The sequence below is a fragment of the Erpetoichthys calabaricus genome, chromosome 4, assembly GCF_900747795.2.
Source record: "Erpetoichthys calabaricus chromosome 4, fErpCal1.3, whole genome shotgun sequence".
Classification (NCBI taxonomy): Eukaryota; Metazoa; Chordata; class Cladistia; order Polypteriformes; family Polypteridae; genus Erpetoichthys; species Erpetoichthys calabaricus.
This window is the reverse complement of record NC_041397.2, coordinates 333613588-333632746: the sequence shown is the minus strand read 5'-3', so window position 1 is coordinate 333632746 and position 19159 is coordinate 333613588. Positions and strand designations below refer to the sequence as shown.

The 19159-nt window shown below is 40.7% G+C and overlaps 1 protein-coding gene across 3 annotated transcripts in view; it reads right to left on the bottom strand.

Annotated features, from left to right (window-relative positions):
• LOC114641383 (butyrophilin-like protein 8) overlaps positions 1-19159 on the bottom strand; it is a 42709-nt gene that overhangs the window by 8719 nt on the left and 14831 nt on the right. For all 3 annotated transcript variants that reach the window (XM_028790440.2, XM_051926004.1, XM_051926003.1), the window contains 3 exons: positions 12150-12497; positions 2147-2278; positions 1570-1649 (listed from right to left, as the gene is read on the bottom strand). In XM_028790440.2, coding sequence (XP_028646273.1) covers positions 1570-1649; positions 2147-2278; positions 12150-12497 — 560 coding nt within the window. The remainder of the gene's footprint in view (positions 1-1569; positions 1650-2146; positions 2279-12149; positions 12498-19159) is intronic.

Here is a 19159-nt window from a genome sequence, read left to right as displayed (position 1 = left end):
GTCATTAAGTGCCCATCTTTTCAAAATAACTGAATTAATCCAACATTCACCAAACCATATTAATTATCTAGTTAGAGGTGAGACTGTAGTCACAAAGAATATCTCATCACTGTACAAACTTCACAGCAGAGCACAGCAGAGCCTACCGTAACCTGCTTTCTTTTTTCTTCGGTTATATCCTTAAATTAAAGTACACTTGTTTTGTTATACTTGTACCTTTTGTGAAAGTGTTTATTTCATATTTGTATTTCAGGCTTCACACCTTTTACATTTCATGTCTACATTTTGTGAATTACTACTAAAATATGAAAAACATTTCTGTTTTAACAACGTTTTAACACAGATTGTTGATGACACTGAACACACATGAAATGCATGTATTCTAAATGACGATGTACTTCATTGCCCTATAAAGCTCCTGCACTTCACTCCAAGATAAACACTGAACACCAACAAACTTCTTTGTGAATTGAACTGCAGCGGTGGGCGGGGGGGATGTGATATCAGGCTGCTTGCTGCTTATCGACACATTTACAGGACAAAAGACGCCAATGGAGAGGTGAGAAAGGATTTAAGGTGGGCCGGATTTACCAGTTTCTTCGTAGGCTCTGGTAATTCTCATGTTAAACCTGCTCATGAGGTGATCTAAGTTAGTATCCAACTTTGTTCCCCTTCTCCGACTCCAAAATGCCCACAACAACAGCACTTAGTCTTAGTCCACTGCCAGTCTGCAGCCCTGAAGTGCACTGCAATGGCGCTAACCCACTGAGTTAGTCTTGTTACGGTAAATAAGCACTGAGGGCAGAGCAGCACGTGACCATCTCCAGCTCTGAGCACACTTACACTGACTACATACGTCCAGGGTTACACCATTTGTTGTTTACAAGCACAGCTAAGCCCCACTCTTTTACTGATGCCACACTGTATAGCGATGTGCGAATGCAAAACATGTTCCTGCAGCCACGTGTACATGAAACACATAAAGCTAGTCTTGAGATATTCCATCTGTGATCTTGCTAGTACAGTGAATTCTGCCATCTTAATCTCCAGTGATCTTACATCACCTATAACAATTGCCTGAAGATATGGGATCTATCACCATTTCTTGTTTCTTCTTTTAACGACAGCTCTGTTGCCACAGTATCTGCATTGAATTCTGCAGGGCAAACGAAGTGCACTGTGACAGGGCTAAGAGCTGATCACTCGTGTACACAACATCACTGCTAAAACGTCTAAAACCTCATTGGAATAAAGTGTGTCGGAAGTCAAAAAGAGGACGACAACTCCCCTCAGCTGATTAATGTCCACTATCACAGTACATTATTGCTAGCTAAAACAAATACAACAAAATCCAACATAATGAATATTTCAATAGTATTTATGAATATTAATGGATTCAATTACCACTCAGCTTTTGCTAGAAATGAGACAGTAGAGAGGAGTATCAAATGTGCAACACCAATAAAGACAAATTTGATAGAATATGATGAAAACTCCAACAACTGTGAATCTGTAATGACAGAAAGTTTGCCTCAGAACAATTGCTTTAGCGTGACCTTCATCTTTTACCTGTTCCAGAAGAGTTTCTGACACACACATTGCTGGGCTTTGTTGCAGTGGCACTTGAATATCATTGTCTTCTCTTGCAACTAAAAGAAAAGGAATGGAAATGCATTGTAAATAGGTGGGAAACTGTTGCAATGTGATGAGTTAAGGATATTTTAACAGTATGGTGTAACGTTGAGGTGCTGCAGCAGACCTAAGACTGAGTGCAGGATTACTGAGAACATTTAGAACGTCAGCAAAACAGCCTCATTACAGACTCTGTAACGCCCTCTAGGGGCTGCAGGTGAATGCGTAACTTAATAATAAACTGTTCAACAATAATAACAATAATAATACATTTTATTTATATAGTGCCTTTCCCATGGTCAAGGCACTTGTGGACTGTATTGCCAGTAAGCATTGTGGATAAATCTGGGAGAAAGGCCCATAAATGGACTGACACCACAGACGTGTGTTAACTTCATCTCACAAAAGAGGAATTTTTATGATTCAGGGCACCTTTGGCAAACACATGATGGATGTCTAATGAATACGTTGAAAACGGTAGGCTATCTGCTGACTTGTGTTAGGTTTTACCTACCAGCTTGTGTGTCCTTGTTCCTTTTGTTTCTCTGAATCTTCACAAATGTTATAATCAGTGCAATAAGCACCACAGTCCCCAGCACTGACATCACTATCTCCAGGACTACTTCTTCATTACTTGTATTCTGGCCTGTAAATCAAACACAGGAAATACACATTTAGTGAAAAGATGAATACTTGAACATTTGAAATATATAATCAGCCAAATCAGTGGCTTAAAGATATCTTTTTTGCTCAACTTGTGTCCGTAAACCTTTTAAGAACATAACATTTATGCTCTTATTTTCCCCGAGTTTCTCATTCTCGATGGTGCAGGTCACAGACTCATTTACTGTCACATTCACAGTCAGGACGCTGGTCACACTGTAGCGTCCCCTGCTGTCTTTGCTCAGCGTTGTGTTTACTCGGCTCGAGTCCACCACTGGCACCTCGTTCACTGCCCAGTGGACCTTTGGCTCGGGATATCCTCCATCAGACATACAGATGAATTTGACTTAATAATAATAATAATAATTCATTACATTTATATAGCGCTTTTCTCAGTACTCAAAGCGCTATCCACACAGGGAGGAACCGGGAAGTTGCAGAGACAGAAACACATTAACAAGAACTGAATGTATAATGAGACACATCCGTTATCTGCTGCTATATCCCCTTACAGTCCGTGACCACAATTTACCTCATTAAACACACCAGACTGGGCAACAGGACATGGGATAAGGAGGCCTCAAGTTTAACTCAACCACTTGGCTGCCAAGGGTTTTCCCCTCACTAGGGTGGGTTTTGTTAATTTCATAGCGTGAGCATTTCATGAAGCAACTGTACAAACCAAAACAGAAAGAAAATGTTTTACCAAAAACAGGCCTCCATAGTTCACTTATCCCTGTTCACCTACGCTTTCCAAAAATCAACAGGTGGAGATATGAGGGTCCTCAACGTTCAGTCGCCTCTTGTGTGAGTACAGCAGCATTTAGCAACAGAAAAGAAGTCCTGCGGTCATGAAAGTGAAGAAGCCTATCAAAAAATCAATGCCTGGGTAAACCTACAGCACTCACCTTGCCAAAGGTAATGTACTGAAAGATCACACTTCACAACAGCTTTTTTACAAAAACATTAATTGCAGTGGTGAAATGTTATAGTAGGACGAGGCTGAGTGAAGAGCATCATAAAAAAATAAGAAAATAAATGAGAGAACGCACCCACACTGGTGCAACCAATTAAAGAGATCTTCTCTTCATTCTAGGAGTGACTTGTTACAATGGAGAGCCATAGAATCAGCCACAAAAAGAAGTTTAAATCCTTACTGGCCGCACACACTATCACCAGGCTTTGCTAGGTTATTATATACAATCTACATACACACAGAATCTTCTTCTTTTCTTTCGGCTACTCCCATTAGGAGTTGCCACAGCGAATTAAGAATATAAACATGAAATCTTCAAAATGCTGCAGTGGGCTGGCGTCCTGCTAGGGGTTTGTTTCCTGCCTTGCACCCTGTGTTGTCTGGGATTGGCTCCAGTAGACTCCCATGACCCCTGTTAGGATACGGCGGGTTGGATAATGGATGGATGGATGGAAACTTCAGCATGAAAGAATGTCTGAAAACACAGCCTTTCCCCAAAAGGAGATTGCCAGTGTGTACAAAGTGTTGTGATTTAAGAAGAGAATAGAGCTGCACACACCAGCACTGCCTGGGCTACTCATCTGATGTCCACACAAAATCACACATAACTTCTTAAACACGCTAAGCACGGTCGTTATTCAATCTTTGCCTGGCTAAGTGACTCATTGGTTCTCTCTTTTGGATAAACAGAAGCATTGTTACTCTATTGGTGTCTCACAAAAGAAGTAGCTGAATGTATTAAATGTTGCACCATAATGATACTTTAGTGCTTAATCTCGTATTTTTTATTTAGCAGGCATTTTCAAAGAAACTTTAAGTATATAAAGTGAGTTTGAATATTTAATGGGAGACTATTACATTAACAAATAATTTACAGAAAATTTTTGAAGAAAATCAAAACACATGTGTGATGTAGTGTAGGCGGCACATGGCATGGAGGGGCACCCCAGCAAGGAGTCGGGAAGATACCTTACCCAGACGGGCTGCCTGAGTGGACAGAAAGGCATCCCAGCCGAGAGAGGGGAGGATGTCACACCTGGACAAGGCTTCACTAATTGATAGATGGACATCCTAACCAGAGATGAAGGTGGTTCCTTGCCTGGGTGGAAAGCCCTAGAGAAATGGGCAGGTATCCAAACTGGACATGTGCATAGCACCTTCCCTGGTTAGGATAAAAGAGGACAGGGAAGGACTGTCTCTGGGGGGCATTTATTCTCCTTGGTTGCTAGATGGCAACGACCTTCGATATCTGCGCCCATTTTGGATCAATCAGGGAATGCCTGAAGTTGTAGTCTGGCAGCACAGCCCTGCTGGGGTCCGTGGGTGCATGGAGATGTACTCCATGTTATGTGGGACTTCTGTGTGACCTGGAAGTACTTACAAACGGCAACAGCCCTGGTGTCGGAAGTACTCTCAGGTCCACTGCACTCCCTTGTCCAGGAGAGTCAGAGCTGGGAGGAGGACGGGCAACACTCAACTGTAGGACAGGTACATTTTGGGAGGTATTTTTTATAATAAACACCCATTTATTTGAACCTGGGACTGTCTTGGACTGCCTTGGTGTGTTCATGTTGGAGTTTGGGGCTCTCTGGCACCCTTGCTTTTACAGTAGTTACTGTAGTTAAAAATAATAAAATGCTGATGGTGTAAAGTTGAGTGTATGGCGTGAAAGTTGAATTTGAATCTGGTTAAGGATGCACCCAGCATGTGATGTAGGTGAACTACTGAAGGAAATCAGCCAGCGACTTTTAATAATAATAATAATTCATTACATTTATATAGCGCTTTTCTCAGTACTCAAAGTGCTATCCACACAGGGAGGAACCGGGAAGTGAACCCACAATCTTCCACAGTCTCCTCTTCTGAGCTTATGCTTGAAGGCTGAGGTGTCATTTTGGTATTCACTGTGACAAAGGTTTGAGTTATTAAGAAAAGCCATTTAAATGACTTTATTATCTAAAGTAGAATAAAGAAAAAACAAGCCTTTGGTTAAGAAAAAAGTCATCTATTAAAGCACGCTTGTTGCTTCTATTGCTATACTTAGGCTGTTTCCTGTTGCTAGACTGGCTGGACAAAAAGAGGAAACATTTGGTCACATTAAGGGTTCAAGATGGGGTGGATGGGTTGAGATGCCATGCAGCAGTGAACTCTTAAACATCTAAAAATTCACGATCTCCTGAGCTAACGGACTGTCAGTCAGCCTAGTGGACAGGGTCAGTTGTGACCATTTACGGTTCTGCCATGTCCTGTTAACAACGGGATGTGACCGGTGATGTTAAAGCAGGGGTTCTCAACCTCGGTCCTGGGGCCCACTGTGGCTGCGGGTTTTTGTTCCAACCAGCTTCTGTTTTTAATGGGAATCCTGGGCTAATTAAGTGAATGGTTATTTCCCAGATTCTGTGTTTTGGGAACAATATAGAAATTAGAAAACTAAGTTTGCTAAAATGAAAAAAAAAAATTAAAATGTACTAAGCAGTTATATAGGAATGATGTATTTTTTTTTTCTTTTTAACAGTATTTTCATCTTGATGTTCATTGTTTTTCTGGGTGTTCTAATTGTTTAATGAATCCATTGTTTTCTAATTAGTGGCTCTAATGATAAAGTAGTTGCAGCCTTTCACGATTCAGGGTTGTTTGCCTGGGTGTCTGCTCTGCTCGTTTTTAATTGTCATTATTAAGACACAATGAAGGGAGCAAAATATAATGAAAACAACAAAAGGGAATTAAGCATTTAAATCTATAGCAAAAGCAGAAATATTTCTAAATGTCTTATAAATAAAAAAATCATGCTGCTGTGCGGGCAGCACGGTGGCGCAGTGGGTAGCGCTGCTGACTCGCATTTGGTAGACCTGGGGACCTGGGTTTGCTTCCCGGGTCCTCCCTGCGTGGAGTTTGCATGTTCTCCCCGTGTCTGCGTGGGTTTCCTCCCACAATCCAAAGACATGCAGGTTAGGTGGATTGGCGATTCTAAATTGGCCCTAGTGTGTGCTTGGTGTGTGGGTGTGTTTGTGTGTGTCCTGCGGTGGGTTGGCACCCTGCCCGGGATTGATTCCTGCCTTATGCCCTGTGTTGGCTGGGACTGGCTCCAGCAGACCCCCGTGACCCTGTGTTTGGATTCAGTGGGTTGGAAAATGGATGGATGCTGCTGTGCTTTCATAATGTAGAATAAGATAAGAGAAAACATACCAGCTAATTAATTGAGATCAGTGTTATTAGTTGTCTCTAATTTTATATCCGGTTGAAGCAAAAACCTGAAGCCACAGTGGGCCCCCAGGACTGACCTTGAGAACTCCTGTGTTAAAGGATTTCCGATTTATGTAACAAATTCCTTGGAATTGTGAGCTTCTCAATGAAGTGTGTAAATAAAAGCGCAGTGCTGACTCCTTCTTTGTAACACTTGCTAATGAGGTGCTTGCACTTCTTGTAAGGGTTACGTCTTGCGAGACTTAGAAAATAAAGAAGACCGACTGATGCTTTCTCCTGCCTGCATTCATTGCCATAGTTATACGGGGAGAACAGGACACCCGGTAGGAGTGTCGGTAAATTTGTTTGACAGTGGACCCCGACTTAACCACATTAAGAAACTTCACCTCTGTCACATTTTCTGTGTTTGCTCATTCCTCTCCTTTTCTAATGCTGAGACACTGGTCCCTGCTTTGATCATGTAATAATAATAATAATAATAATAATAATAATAATAATAAATTTTATTTGTATTGCACTTTATATTTTAGCAATCTCAAAGTCTCACACATTGATTATTGTAATTCCCTACTGGCAGGTGTCCCTTCTAATCTGACATCACAGCTCCAGCTGATTCAAAACTCGGCTGCAAGAGACCTGACATGAACCAGCAACAGCGAGCACATCACACCATCCTGCTTCGCCTTCACTGGCTCCCTGTGTCTTACAGGACTGAATATAAAATTTTATTTATAATCTACAAAGCGTTGAATGGCCTCACATCGGACTACATCAGTGACCTTCTCCATCACTCTGCTCCTGTTCACCCACTAAGGTCCTCTGATTCTGGCCATCTTGTTGTGCCCCACACTAACCTGCACTCTGTGGGTGACAGCAGGGCCTTCAGCTGTATAGTGCCCTGACTTGGGAATGACTTCCTGAAATTAAGGAGATCAGCTGACTCCATTAAAAGACAACTGAAAACTCGACTGTTCAGGAAGGCTTTGAACTCAACCCGACATTCTGCCTTCTCTTTCAGGTGACCTCTCTGTCCGGATGCTCAGGATAACTTGTGTGTGTGTGTGTGTGTGTGTGTGTGTGTGTTATATCACTAATGATGTGATTGTTCAGGCTCTCTTTTAATATTGAATTTATCATTTTACTCTGGTTTATCGTCTTTTATTCTGTTTAATGTCTTTGTATATCCTAGTGCTCTGTTCAGGAAACGTCTGTAAGCAATGTTACCTACACCCTGCTGTTTCTTTATGAGAAGCGCCTTGAGCATGGGAAAGGCGCTATATAAATACAATATCTTATTATTATTATTACTGTTAGCATTGAACACCAGATGAGTGCTGTAAACAGAAGCCAGCGTTCAGTGATTAATAGGTGGGCTTAAATTAAATGGGGTCTTTTTTTCTCCTTTACAGATTCAGTAAGACCATAATAAAGGCAGACTGAATATTGTTAGTGACAATTGAATTGTTTTAGGCGCTATATGTCAAGCCAGCAGCCAAACAAAACAGAAACATGCCTGTTGGTGGAGGTAGTTCCACATTACAGTGAAGTTTTTCAATTGTCATAATAATGAAAGGAAAAACACAATTATGGCTGTTATGTTTAATTTGCATTAATTAGAATGTGTTAGCATTAAATATAAGTCAGGGACCGCAGGTTTAAGGGTAAATCTGAACAGGATAAGAAACAAAATGATACTTTTAAGGTACAGAAGGCATGTTTACAAAAACTTCTCTGTTAATTAAACTGCACTGTGGAGCCTCATGTAAATTGTAAGTTTTACTACTAAGAGACAGCAAGCTAACAGTTTAAAATAACAAAAAGTCTGATGTGCAAAACCAGATCTGCAAAATACCACAGCGTGTCTGGAGTAGCACAATGGCAAAATCAGTGAGAGCTAAAACCAACATCCATTATTGTACCATCAAACATCAGCTTTTGCTGTTAAATACAACCTCTTTCAAATTCATTTCAATTACATTAGATTATCAGTCAAGCAGCTCAAATACTGATTCACTACTTTTTCTTTTGGCCTTTTGATAAGAATAGAGTCTCTTTTTTAATTTTGTAAGACTAGGGGGCTTTGCCCCCTGCTCGCCTCGCTCGCCAACCCCCGTGTTTGGTTTTCCTGATACACACTTTTAAGATTTTTTTTTCTTTGAATTGTTGCTATTTCATTAGTTTCACTTTTATTTCAGAACTTCTGTAAAAACAATATTTGTAATCCTGCAAGTCCCAATATGCTGAATCTTTTTAATGAGGTCAGGACAGGTTTCTCTGTTTGGAATTTCAGCACAGACAAAACGATCGACATCATCAGCAGTTAATAATTTTTTTTTACAAAGTAACAAAGTAAGTAGAGTTCTGCATTGGACTCCTGTCTGTAAAGTCCTGCTATTTTCCTCTCACAGTTCCAAAAGTACATGGGTTTACTGAGGTGATACCCAGCTTTTGTCTAGGTTTTTGTACAAGGGCTAGACAGAACGTTTTTGACTCAAGGGGTAAATTTATGTTTTTAAATAAGCAGACAGATAAATATATATACATTAACAAAGTAACCAATAAATGCATGTGCGGTAAACTCCGTTTTTGAAATTCTCAAGATTCTTTATTTGTCACATGTATAGTTATACAGGACAACACACAGTGAAATGCACCCTGATCCGCTTATCAAAAACTGTACAAAGTTAGAAGAATATCAGTTAGATTAACAAAAAGTCATAGATTGAAAGATAACAGTATAGTAGAACATAATAAATAAGTAAAATTATGTGAATAAAGTAGAATTAAGTGTTAAGGTGCAATAGTGTAGTAATTATTGTGCAAAACCAAAGTTAGACTGGTGCAGAGTTAAATGAGGCAGTTTGTTTGTTTGCGCTACTGCAATCTTTACTTTCTTTTTTTATATTTTCTAATTGTCCTACTTTCATATCCTTTAACTTTCTCTACATGTGTATACCGCCAACTTTTTTTTTTTTTTGAGCCTTTCTAATTTCCCTGGTTTCATCGTCTCTAACCTGCTCTGCATGTGTTTAGTGCCAACATTTGTAAACGTCTTTATGAAGTTCTACTTTGTCTTTGAATTCTGAGCCGGATTGGACCTGCTTTCTTTTCAATTCCATTTGTTCCGGGCTGATAATTACTTTTCTTATTTTCTGAATTTGCACCTTGATTATTCTTTTTTGCTCTTTTTTCTGTCCAATGCATTTGAGTCTCTTTTCTCCGTTCTTTTCCTTCGTTTAATCATTGACGTTTCATTTCTACCCTATTCATTTCTACCGTATTGACCTTATACACTTTCTATGCACTGACAGCCCTGGAGCTGTGTGTGCTGCGTGACTGCCTTTACACTACTGATTTGTTTTTTTTTTTTGATATTGCTTATGAGTAGGGTGTGTCTTGCAAGACTCTCGTTCTTTGTTCCCGTGAGACGCACCGTGGCAGGTCTCTTTTGTCTCACGGGTCTTTAAATTATCTTCCGAAAGATCACGTATTGTAGACTATCAGGACAGGGGACAGGATTTCTTTTTATAATAGTTAGATCTGTCTTATGTTTAATGTTACCAAAAACTTTCAAATTCTTTAATAAATAATTTTAAAAAGTCACAATGACACTGCCACAGCCTTCAGACCCAAACTTGTACAGGTTAGGGTGCTGATTGGCATCGGTTTGCTCTTAAAATATGTGTGGTAGATGTGGGTGAGGGAGTTGAAGCTGTAGATGATCTCGGTAACTTAGAAGAGAATATGCCGCGTTACCATCGAATCAAAGGTGTCCCAAAGAACCCTCGTATAATTTTGAAGAATTCCAGAAAATGTTTTTGGAGGTGGATGATGGTCTCAAACTTTTGCAGCTGAGAAGTTCTTTCTTTTTCAAACTGGTTAATGTGCCAATGAAAAGTAGTGAATTTTGTTCATCCACTCTTTTATTAACTGAAATATCAGAAGAGTGTCTTGTTTTGTGTGTGTGTGATAAATCTTTCAAAAAAGTATTGCTTACTGTTTTTTTTTGCTTATGTTTTTATTTCAGCCATTCAGCCAAGTGTTAATAAAAATATTTTAGAAATGATTTTGTTAAGCTAATTGCGATGAAATACTGTAACGTGCAGACATTTAAATGATGTTGTGTTACAGGACATCAGAAACATTTCACCATCACTAACGAGACTATCTTTACTTACATTTTGATATCTTTAATATTTATGGAAATGTCAACTGAAAGCGTCCACTGTATAGACTTATAGTTGTTCTTTTTTTGCCAGTGCTGACATTTCTTATAGCCAAATAGATTTTAATTTGTATTGAAATATTTCTATTGTGCTTGTTGGAATAGCTGAAGTATAAAAGGGCACATTTATAAGGTGAAATTCGTAGCTTTTGATCTTACAGGAGTTAATGTTGACAACTGCTTGATGTTTTAGAAGCTCACAACAATAGAAAGGAGGTCTTTGCAGCAGTAGGCAATAAGAATACAAAAAATAACCCTGGAGAAATAAAGTGCAGGGTCAGTGAACTGTGAAAGACTCTTCTGAAGGGAAAATAAAGTTAAAATAACAAGGTACACTTGTATTACTGTTATTCATGCAGAAAGAGGTTGTGATAATGTTTTATACTGTACATTAAAAATAATATGAAAAAACCAATAATGTTGTGCTAATTGTGTTTTTTTCCACTTGTGCAACTTTTATGTTTGAACACATAAGAATATCAAATTATGCTAACTGGAAAAATATGTCAATTGATTGCACTCGAAACGTAAACCATTTATGAATATTTGCATAAAAAAATGTTTCAGCTTTAAAGAGTAAAACTTTCAAATAGAAGTTACTTAATTAAACAGATGAATATTCCATGTCTATGTTTCCTCAACTCAAATCTCGATGTTCTATTAAATATTATTGTTGGATTTACTTAGCTCTTGGGTCAGCGGAACAAACTTAAAGAGGTGAACATCTCATCCAATGAGTGTGTGGGGAAATGTGAGCTGCACAACATGCTTTCATCTGAGCTCATCTCGTTTTTACTGTAAATCTCAATTCACGCCTGTCAAGTTCTCAACTCCTAGAAGACACAGGGATGAGCAGAGGGATCAGACTGGCAGGACTCCATGTGTGGTGAGACGAGCTGTTTGCTAACAGGAGCTCGAATCTGATCCGGTTCACCCTTTTGTATTTGCCTCATAAGGAAATTATAATCATATCTCACTTCGACTGTACTGCTTATTGACAAACTGCAACGACGAGTCTTATTGGCTCTTTGTAGACACGGAATGAACTCACCGCTCATCTCACATTGTTTGCTTTTTTGCATCGATGGAGTCAGCCGCAGCTCCACGCCTTGCATGACTTTGTTAAAGACACAGCACTTACCTTCATTCAATAAGAGCAGCGGAAAGCAAATCAAGTCACATGTTCATGTAGTGACATTAACTACATTTGTATAATTCTTGTGTGGCACTCTTTGAAACCTTTGACATGGCCTTTTTTTAATAGAGACCTACTGTGCAACATCACTACACAGGAGCTCATCTTGTTCTTTTATCTCACCTTCCACTCCATAAATCCTCCCTCTTAAGACCATTTTAACCTTTAAGTATTGCACACAGATATGTGGTGCTCCATCAAAGTTCACAAACCTTGCAGCACACAGGATGTGTTTAAATGCTCAGTCTGCTCACCTGTGACTAGAAGGCAGTGCTTAGACAGATCAGTCCTGTTTGTATCCCCAGCTCCGCTGTAAATGCACTTAAACTCCCCTTTATCATCACGGACTGACACGTTTGACAACCTCAGTGAGAAGTTACCACGTAACAGTTCAGATGTGAAGAGCTGTGTTCGGCCTTTGAACTGGGGTTCCTGATTTATCAGTTTATCCTTCCCTTTGACAAAGGCATAAACCATGAGACTTTCATTTGCTGTCCACTCAACTGAAATGTCTTCTGTCTTTAAGGACACTTCAGTGTTCAAAGAGCAGGGAATCTGCACCGTTTCCCCAATGATGGCTGTTAAAGGAGGGCAGTCGTTAGCTGAAATTAAAGAAAGAAACTCAAGTCAGCGATAGGAGATGAAGCGTCTTAGATTGAAAACAATTGATATAAAAACTGCATTTGAAGGCAACCATATGACGGGCAAACCAAATAAAAAAAAATGGACGGTGTGTGGCACGAATTCCAAATACACTACAGACATTCTTACATAGTGGAAATGACAGAGAGCGCTCTCATAGTATCATTGAACCCTTAAATACACCAAAATTGAAAAAAAGAGTAAATTTTGTTAACTGAAAATATTCAAGGGGTTGGTGAGCAGAACTCGAAATGTAAATGAAGCTAGAATAAAAAAAGTGTACTGCTGCTCTGGATCCAGCTTTACAGATTTGAACCCGTGTCTATCTATAAGGTAGCTCAGCCCTCCCCTCCAAGTCTGCTCGTCTCTTTTTCTTTATGTCCAGCTAGTTGACTATTTGTCATTCTGACCTCCTGGCTCTTCTCGCCTATTCTACTGAGACAAGTTTAAAACCCATCCAGGGGTCTCTTCTAGACATGTTGTAAACTTCAATGCCCCCTTTGTCTCGCTGAAATGCTCATCTTCAGTTTCCTCTCATAAACAGAGGTCTCATGGCTCCCCCGCGGTCTGCTCTGTTGTAGTCTTATTATGATCACTTCTTGCACGGTGTGCCCTCTAGTGGCAAGGTGATGTTTTTGCCTCCACCATTCCTTTCTTGGCCTTGCAGGCTTTCTTGGCCAAAAATCAGAAAACCCTGTAAACTGACAGGTCACCACTTCCAGGTGCCTTCTACAGATGCTCCTTCACTCTTCCTTTAATTTTTGTATTTTTATAAGTATTAACCAATTAATTTAAGTATTACTGACATTAATATTAAAATGTAGCCTCTGGTTTGTCACTCTTAATTTTGAATTAATTTTTAAATCAAAGATATGCTGCACTCATTGCAGAACCAGATCTAATTGATCAACCTGTTTCAACTGCCGTCTGAATGAGCTGGGAACTTGAAGGCTGTCGTAGGATGAGTGAAGACAATCAGAAGAATACATCTGCTAACTCTATGCCTACCGTCAAGTACAACATCAGAGAAGAGAAGAGACTCTGAGAATGTAAAGAGGGAACATGAAACGATCCTGTACTCAGCGTGCAGCACTGCGATCACCACCGCCTGCTGTACCTCATCTCAGATGGAAAGACCAAAGATCTATCTATCTATCTATCTATCTATCTATCTATCTATCTATCTATCTATCTATCTATCTATCTATCTATCTATCTATCTATCTATCTATCTATCTATCTATCTATCTATCTATCTATCTATCTATCTATCTATCTATCTATCATATAGTGCCTTTCACATCTATCTATCTATCTATCTATCTATCTATCTATCTATCTATCTATCTATCTATCTATCTATCTATCTATCTATCTATCTATCTATCTATCATATAGTGCCTTTCACATCTATCTATCTATCTATCTATCTATCTATCTATCTATCTATCTATCTATCTATCTATCTATCTATCTATCTATCTATCTATCTATCTATCTATCTATCTATTATATAGTGCCTTATCTATCTATCTATCTATCTATCTATCTATCTATCTATCTATCTATCTATCTATCTATCTATCTATCTATCTATCTATTATATAGTGCCTTATCTATCTATCTATCTATCTATCTATCTATCTATCTATCTATCTATCTATCTATCTATCTATCTATCTATCTATCTATCATATAGTGCCTTTCACATCTATCTATCTATCTATCTATCTATCTATCTATCTATCTATCTATCTATCTATCTATCTATCTATCTATCTATCTATCTATCTATCTATCTATCTATCATATAGTGCCTTTCACATCTATCTATCTATCTATCTATCTATCTATCTATCTATCTATCTATCTATCTATCTATCTATCTATCTATCTATCTATCTATCTATCTATCTATCTATCTATCTATCTAACATCTTCATTAACACTTCCATCCTTCATCCGGGCTCCTTTTCCGTCCCACATACTTTGGTGCCCCCCCATCTTTAGACCTTCCAGAACTCTCAGCACACTTGTGTCTCTCATCCCCCCTATTGGCCACAGTTTTTCCACATATGCATATGTCGGACTTCTTCTGCCACAAGTGTAGGTCTGTCTTTTTCTGAGGACCATGCTTTGCCTTTTGTCAAGCTGGTTGTACCCTTGGTCCAGGTAACCTCATGCCAGCTGGACATTCCTGCACAAGTGGCCCATCAAACTAACACGACATAAACCTGTCAGATCCAATTAAGAGGTTGTGGAAAGCTATAACAGTATTATATGGGGGAAGGCCCATAGCAACCCAAGATGCAGTGTCAATCCGTCCTACAGGCCACTCACATGAAAAAACATGCAGACCCCACACCAACAGCAACTGGGGATGAAAGTTGACCGCAGATTACAGAGGTTGCAGGGCTTTTGTGAGTGATGACCCAGTTCTTCTGTGAATGACCTCCTCCATACCACTGATGGCTGATCTCTCCCTCTGCTGCTGTCCTCATCACTGCTGACCTTCAGAGTTTAACCAAGTGTCAGTGCAGCCCTGCTGGACTTGCTGGACACGACTGACCTGACTCCCTGGTCCCATTCATTCTCCTCTGTGTCAAGCTGACGTGATGTTTCTGCAGACTCCGTTCACTTTGAACCAGAGTCACATCAAAGAACTCTGATTTGGTAACACTTTGTGTGAAGTTGGCATGTTGTTATGTTTTTTGTGCCACTTAGTTGTTTGTATCTCTCTATTATAAAAAAAACCCTGGGAGGGAGACTAGGGAGATGAGACGTGATCTTCTCAATTTAACATCACACAAGACAAGGCAGTGAGACAACATTTAAAACAACTTCACAGACATCTAACCAAGCAGTTGCTGGAAATGCTTTTTGCAGACAGACATCTTGTGCTCCGGGTTCTTAAAACAACGAGATGCGACAAGCAGAACACACAGCTCACCAGCAGCAGCAAAACAGAAGATGATCCAACTGCTTCTCCTTAGCGTGTGTTCAGCTGCCCATCCCTTACAACACGAGCAGCGTTATACGTCCTGCAAGAAAGATGAAACCACGCGTGGGGCCGGAAATAAAGGAGAAGTATTGTTTTTACAAAAGTAAAAGATGAAAATAATGCATATGTAACAATTCCCATGAAAATAACAATCTCTTTAAATTGTATATCCGGTAAACCAAACCTGGGGGTGGGCGAGCAAAGCAAACGGGGGGGGGAGCCCCCTAGTTTTTAAAATTAATTTCTGATTTGCCTTTCCAGTTGACTGCTGTGCTAATGGTGGATGCTGATGAAGTAAAGTGCTGGCTTTTCACATAGGTAGAAATTCTCATTGTTTTTCCATGTGACCTCTGACCATCAGTTGCCAAGCATAGCATAACATGCCTGGTCATTGGAGGATTATGGGACTTGAATGAGATGTTCAAGTCCATGTTCAGGTCAGGTCAGGTCAAGTTGGGGAGCCTGCACTGGTACAGCACGTTGCCGCACCCACCATACAATGAAACAGCTCAGGATCCCGGTTGGCAGCCCCCCAAGCAAACACGTGGTCCAGTCCTAACCTCCGAAAATGACCTCTATCTAGGCTTTATGTGGGTGCCCCCTTGGCCTTTACCAGCTGCTTGGGTCCTCAACAATGAAGGTCCTGCAAGCTGGGGTCACCCTCTGGAAATTGCACCACATGGCCGTAGTGCCGTAACTGACGCTCCCTCACAATGCAGGTCATGTGCCTCATTCAGGACTCCATGAGCAACACAAAGTCAAACCAATGGTACCCAAGGATTCTCCGAAGAGACACAGTACCAAAGGAGTCCAGTCTCCAGTTTCAGGTCAATGGATAGTGTCCATGTCTCACAAACTGGAAGCACCAGGACTCTAAAGATTTGGACCTTCGTCCTTTTGCATAGATATCGGGAGCGCCACACACCCCTTTCCAGGGACCTCATGACCCCCCATGCTCTGACAGTCCATCTACTGACTTCATAGGAAGAGTCACCAGAGACATGAATGTCACTGCCAAGGTAAGTAAACTCTCTCCGCAAAACAGACACACTGCTGATGGCCGTGCCCAAGAGGTCATTAAAGGCCTGGATGTTGGTTTTTATCAGGACACTCGCAAGCCCAGACACTCGGACTCCTCACTTAGTCTCTCGAGCGACCCAATCAGAGCCTCCATTGACTCCACGAAGATCACAGCATCGTCAGCAAAGTCAAGATCCGTGAATCTTTCTTCACCAACAGATGCCACACATCCACTGGACCCCATGACCTTGCCGAACACCCAGTCCATACAAGCATTGAACAGAATAGGAACAAGAACACACCCCTGACGAACCCCAGAATCAACTGGGAAAAACACAGAGGTCCTGCCTCCACTCTGCACAGCACTCACAGTACCAGTGGACAGGTCGGCCAAGTCCATGTTCACATGCTCTTCAATGTGCATTCCACAGCAGATGACCAGCAGCACTGTGGTGCCGGAATTTTGGAGCTGCTTGCATGAATATCTCTACAATTTGTTTTCATTTGACATTCAAGCTCAGTGTACTGAAACATGAAGTCCTAAATTAAGACACAGCTTGTATTACGAGAAGACTATTCAGCTCAATAAATTAACATCAAAAAATGAAGGCCACATGGCACACATGAAAAAACACCCCTCATTCTTGTTGTATTCATGCTAATTACTGTTTTCATTTTAAAATTGTGTATTCTGACCAGTGAAACGTCGTAGTCTTCAGTTAAAGAATTTTTAGTTACAGTTTTACTATCAAAATTTGAATTGCAAAGAGCGTTGATCTGTTTGAATTAAATATACAGTGTACTATAAATGACGAACTTAGAGGTATATCTAAATAGGATTTGGAAAGGTAAAATATGTAATTGTGGATAACAAAAATGGAAATTAACACCTATCATAATTTTTGCCAGCTCAGAATTTTGTCGCAGATGTTGATATGACAGTTGTCACACACGTGCGCTTGGGAGACGGTTTACAGGCTCAAAGAGATGCAGTTACCCGCTGAACCGGGTGCTGGCACTGCCCTCTAACTCTTCTTTCCTTTCTCCCGGCAGCATTGAAGAAACCACCCAATAACATGACTTCTGGTTCCAACCCTCAAGATCACGCCTCTTCCTGCACATCACTTCCTGCAGACCCACCTCTATATACTACCCTCAGTTCTTTCTGTGACGGTTCGTTTTTTTCTTGAACTCTGTCTGTAAAGACGTCATTGTTTTTTGTGTGCAACAGTATACAGTGGAACCTCGGTTCACGAACTTCTCAGTACACGTACAAATCGGTTTACGACCAAAAAGTTCGCCAAACTTTTGCCTCGGTTCACGACCACACACTCGGTATACGAACAAGCCAGTTTCCCTTTTGGTTTGTACGTGTACAGTGTCTTCATGTGCATTTCCTGTGCAGCGAGCGAGCGAGAGAGAGAGTGCGACACACACAGGCGAGCGAGAGAGAGAGACACACGCACACACACACACACAGGCACTCCAGGCTCCACACACACACACACAGGCGCGCGAGAGAGACACACACACACATAAAAGAGCGAGCGAGCGAGGGAGAGAGGGAGGGCTGGACCAATAAGGTAGAGAAGGCTTGTTTTTGTTTTCAGTTCTGTTTACAGCGATTGTTGCAATGCTATTTTTCTTGGTGGTTTATTAAATTACGGATTTTTCAAATGTTCATTTTTTCCCTGTGCTTAAAACTCATTAAAAAAAAAAGTGTTTTTAGCGAGCAGTTCATAGCACTGGGCGGCACGGTGGCACAGTGGGTAGCGTTGGGAGACCAGGGGACCTGGGTTCGCTTCCCGGGTCCTCCCTGCGTGGAGTTTGCATGTTCTCCCCGTGTCTGCGTGGGTTTCCTCCGGGCGCTCCGGTTTCCTCCCACAGTCCAGAGACATGCAGGTTAGGTGGATTGGCGATTCTAAATTGGTCCTAGTGTGTGCTTGGTGTATGGGTGTGTTTGTGTGTGTCCTGCGGTGGGTTGGCACCCTGCCCGGGATTGGTTCCCTGCCTTGTGCCCTGTGTTGGCTGGGATTGGCTCCAGCAGACCCCCATGACCCTGTGTTCGGATTCAGCGGGTTGGAAAATGGATGGATGGAGTTCATAGCACTATAGCGCGAACTATTGCAGTGTTAGTTTTCTCTGTTGTTCAAGGTTTTCTCAGTGTTATTCAATGTTTTTACATTTAGTTTACTATTACGCTGTGCATTCTATGGTCTAATTAACTATATTTGTGCTTAAAAACTAAAAAAATATATATTTACATACAGTTCGTACAGTCTGGAACGGATTAATTGTATTGACATACAATCCTATGGGGGAAATTACTTCGGTTCACGACCAAATCGGTTTACGACCAGAGGTTTGGAACGAATTATGGTTGTGAACCGAGGTTCCACTGTATATTGAGTCTAGAAAACATGATCAGCAAGTCTTTGATAGGCTGCAACAAAATGATGACAGAACGGGCACATTTTTTTCTCACAAGCTGGGTGGGTGTTAGTTAGTTAATTAGTTACTCAAAGGATTTCAAGATTTAATATGCACAAGCGGTAACACTGCAAAAGCAGCCCAAACCAGAAAAGACGGCTGGCAAAAAGT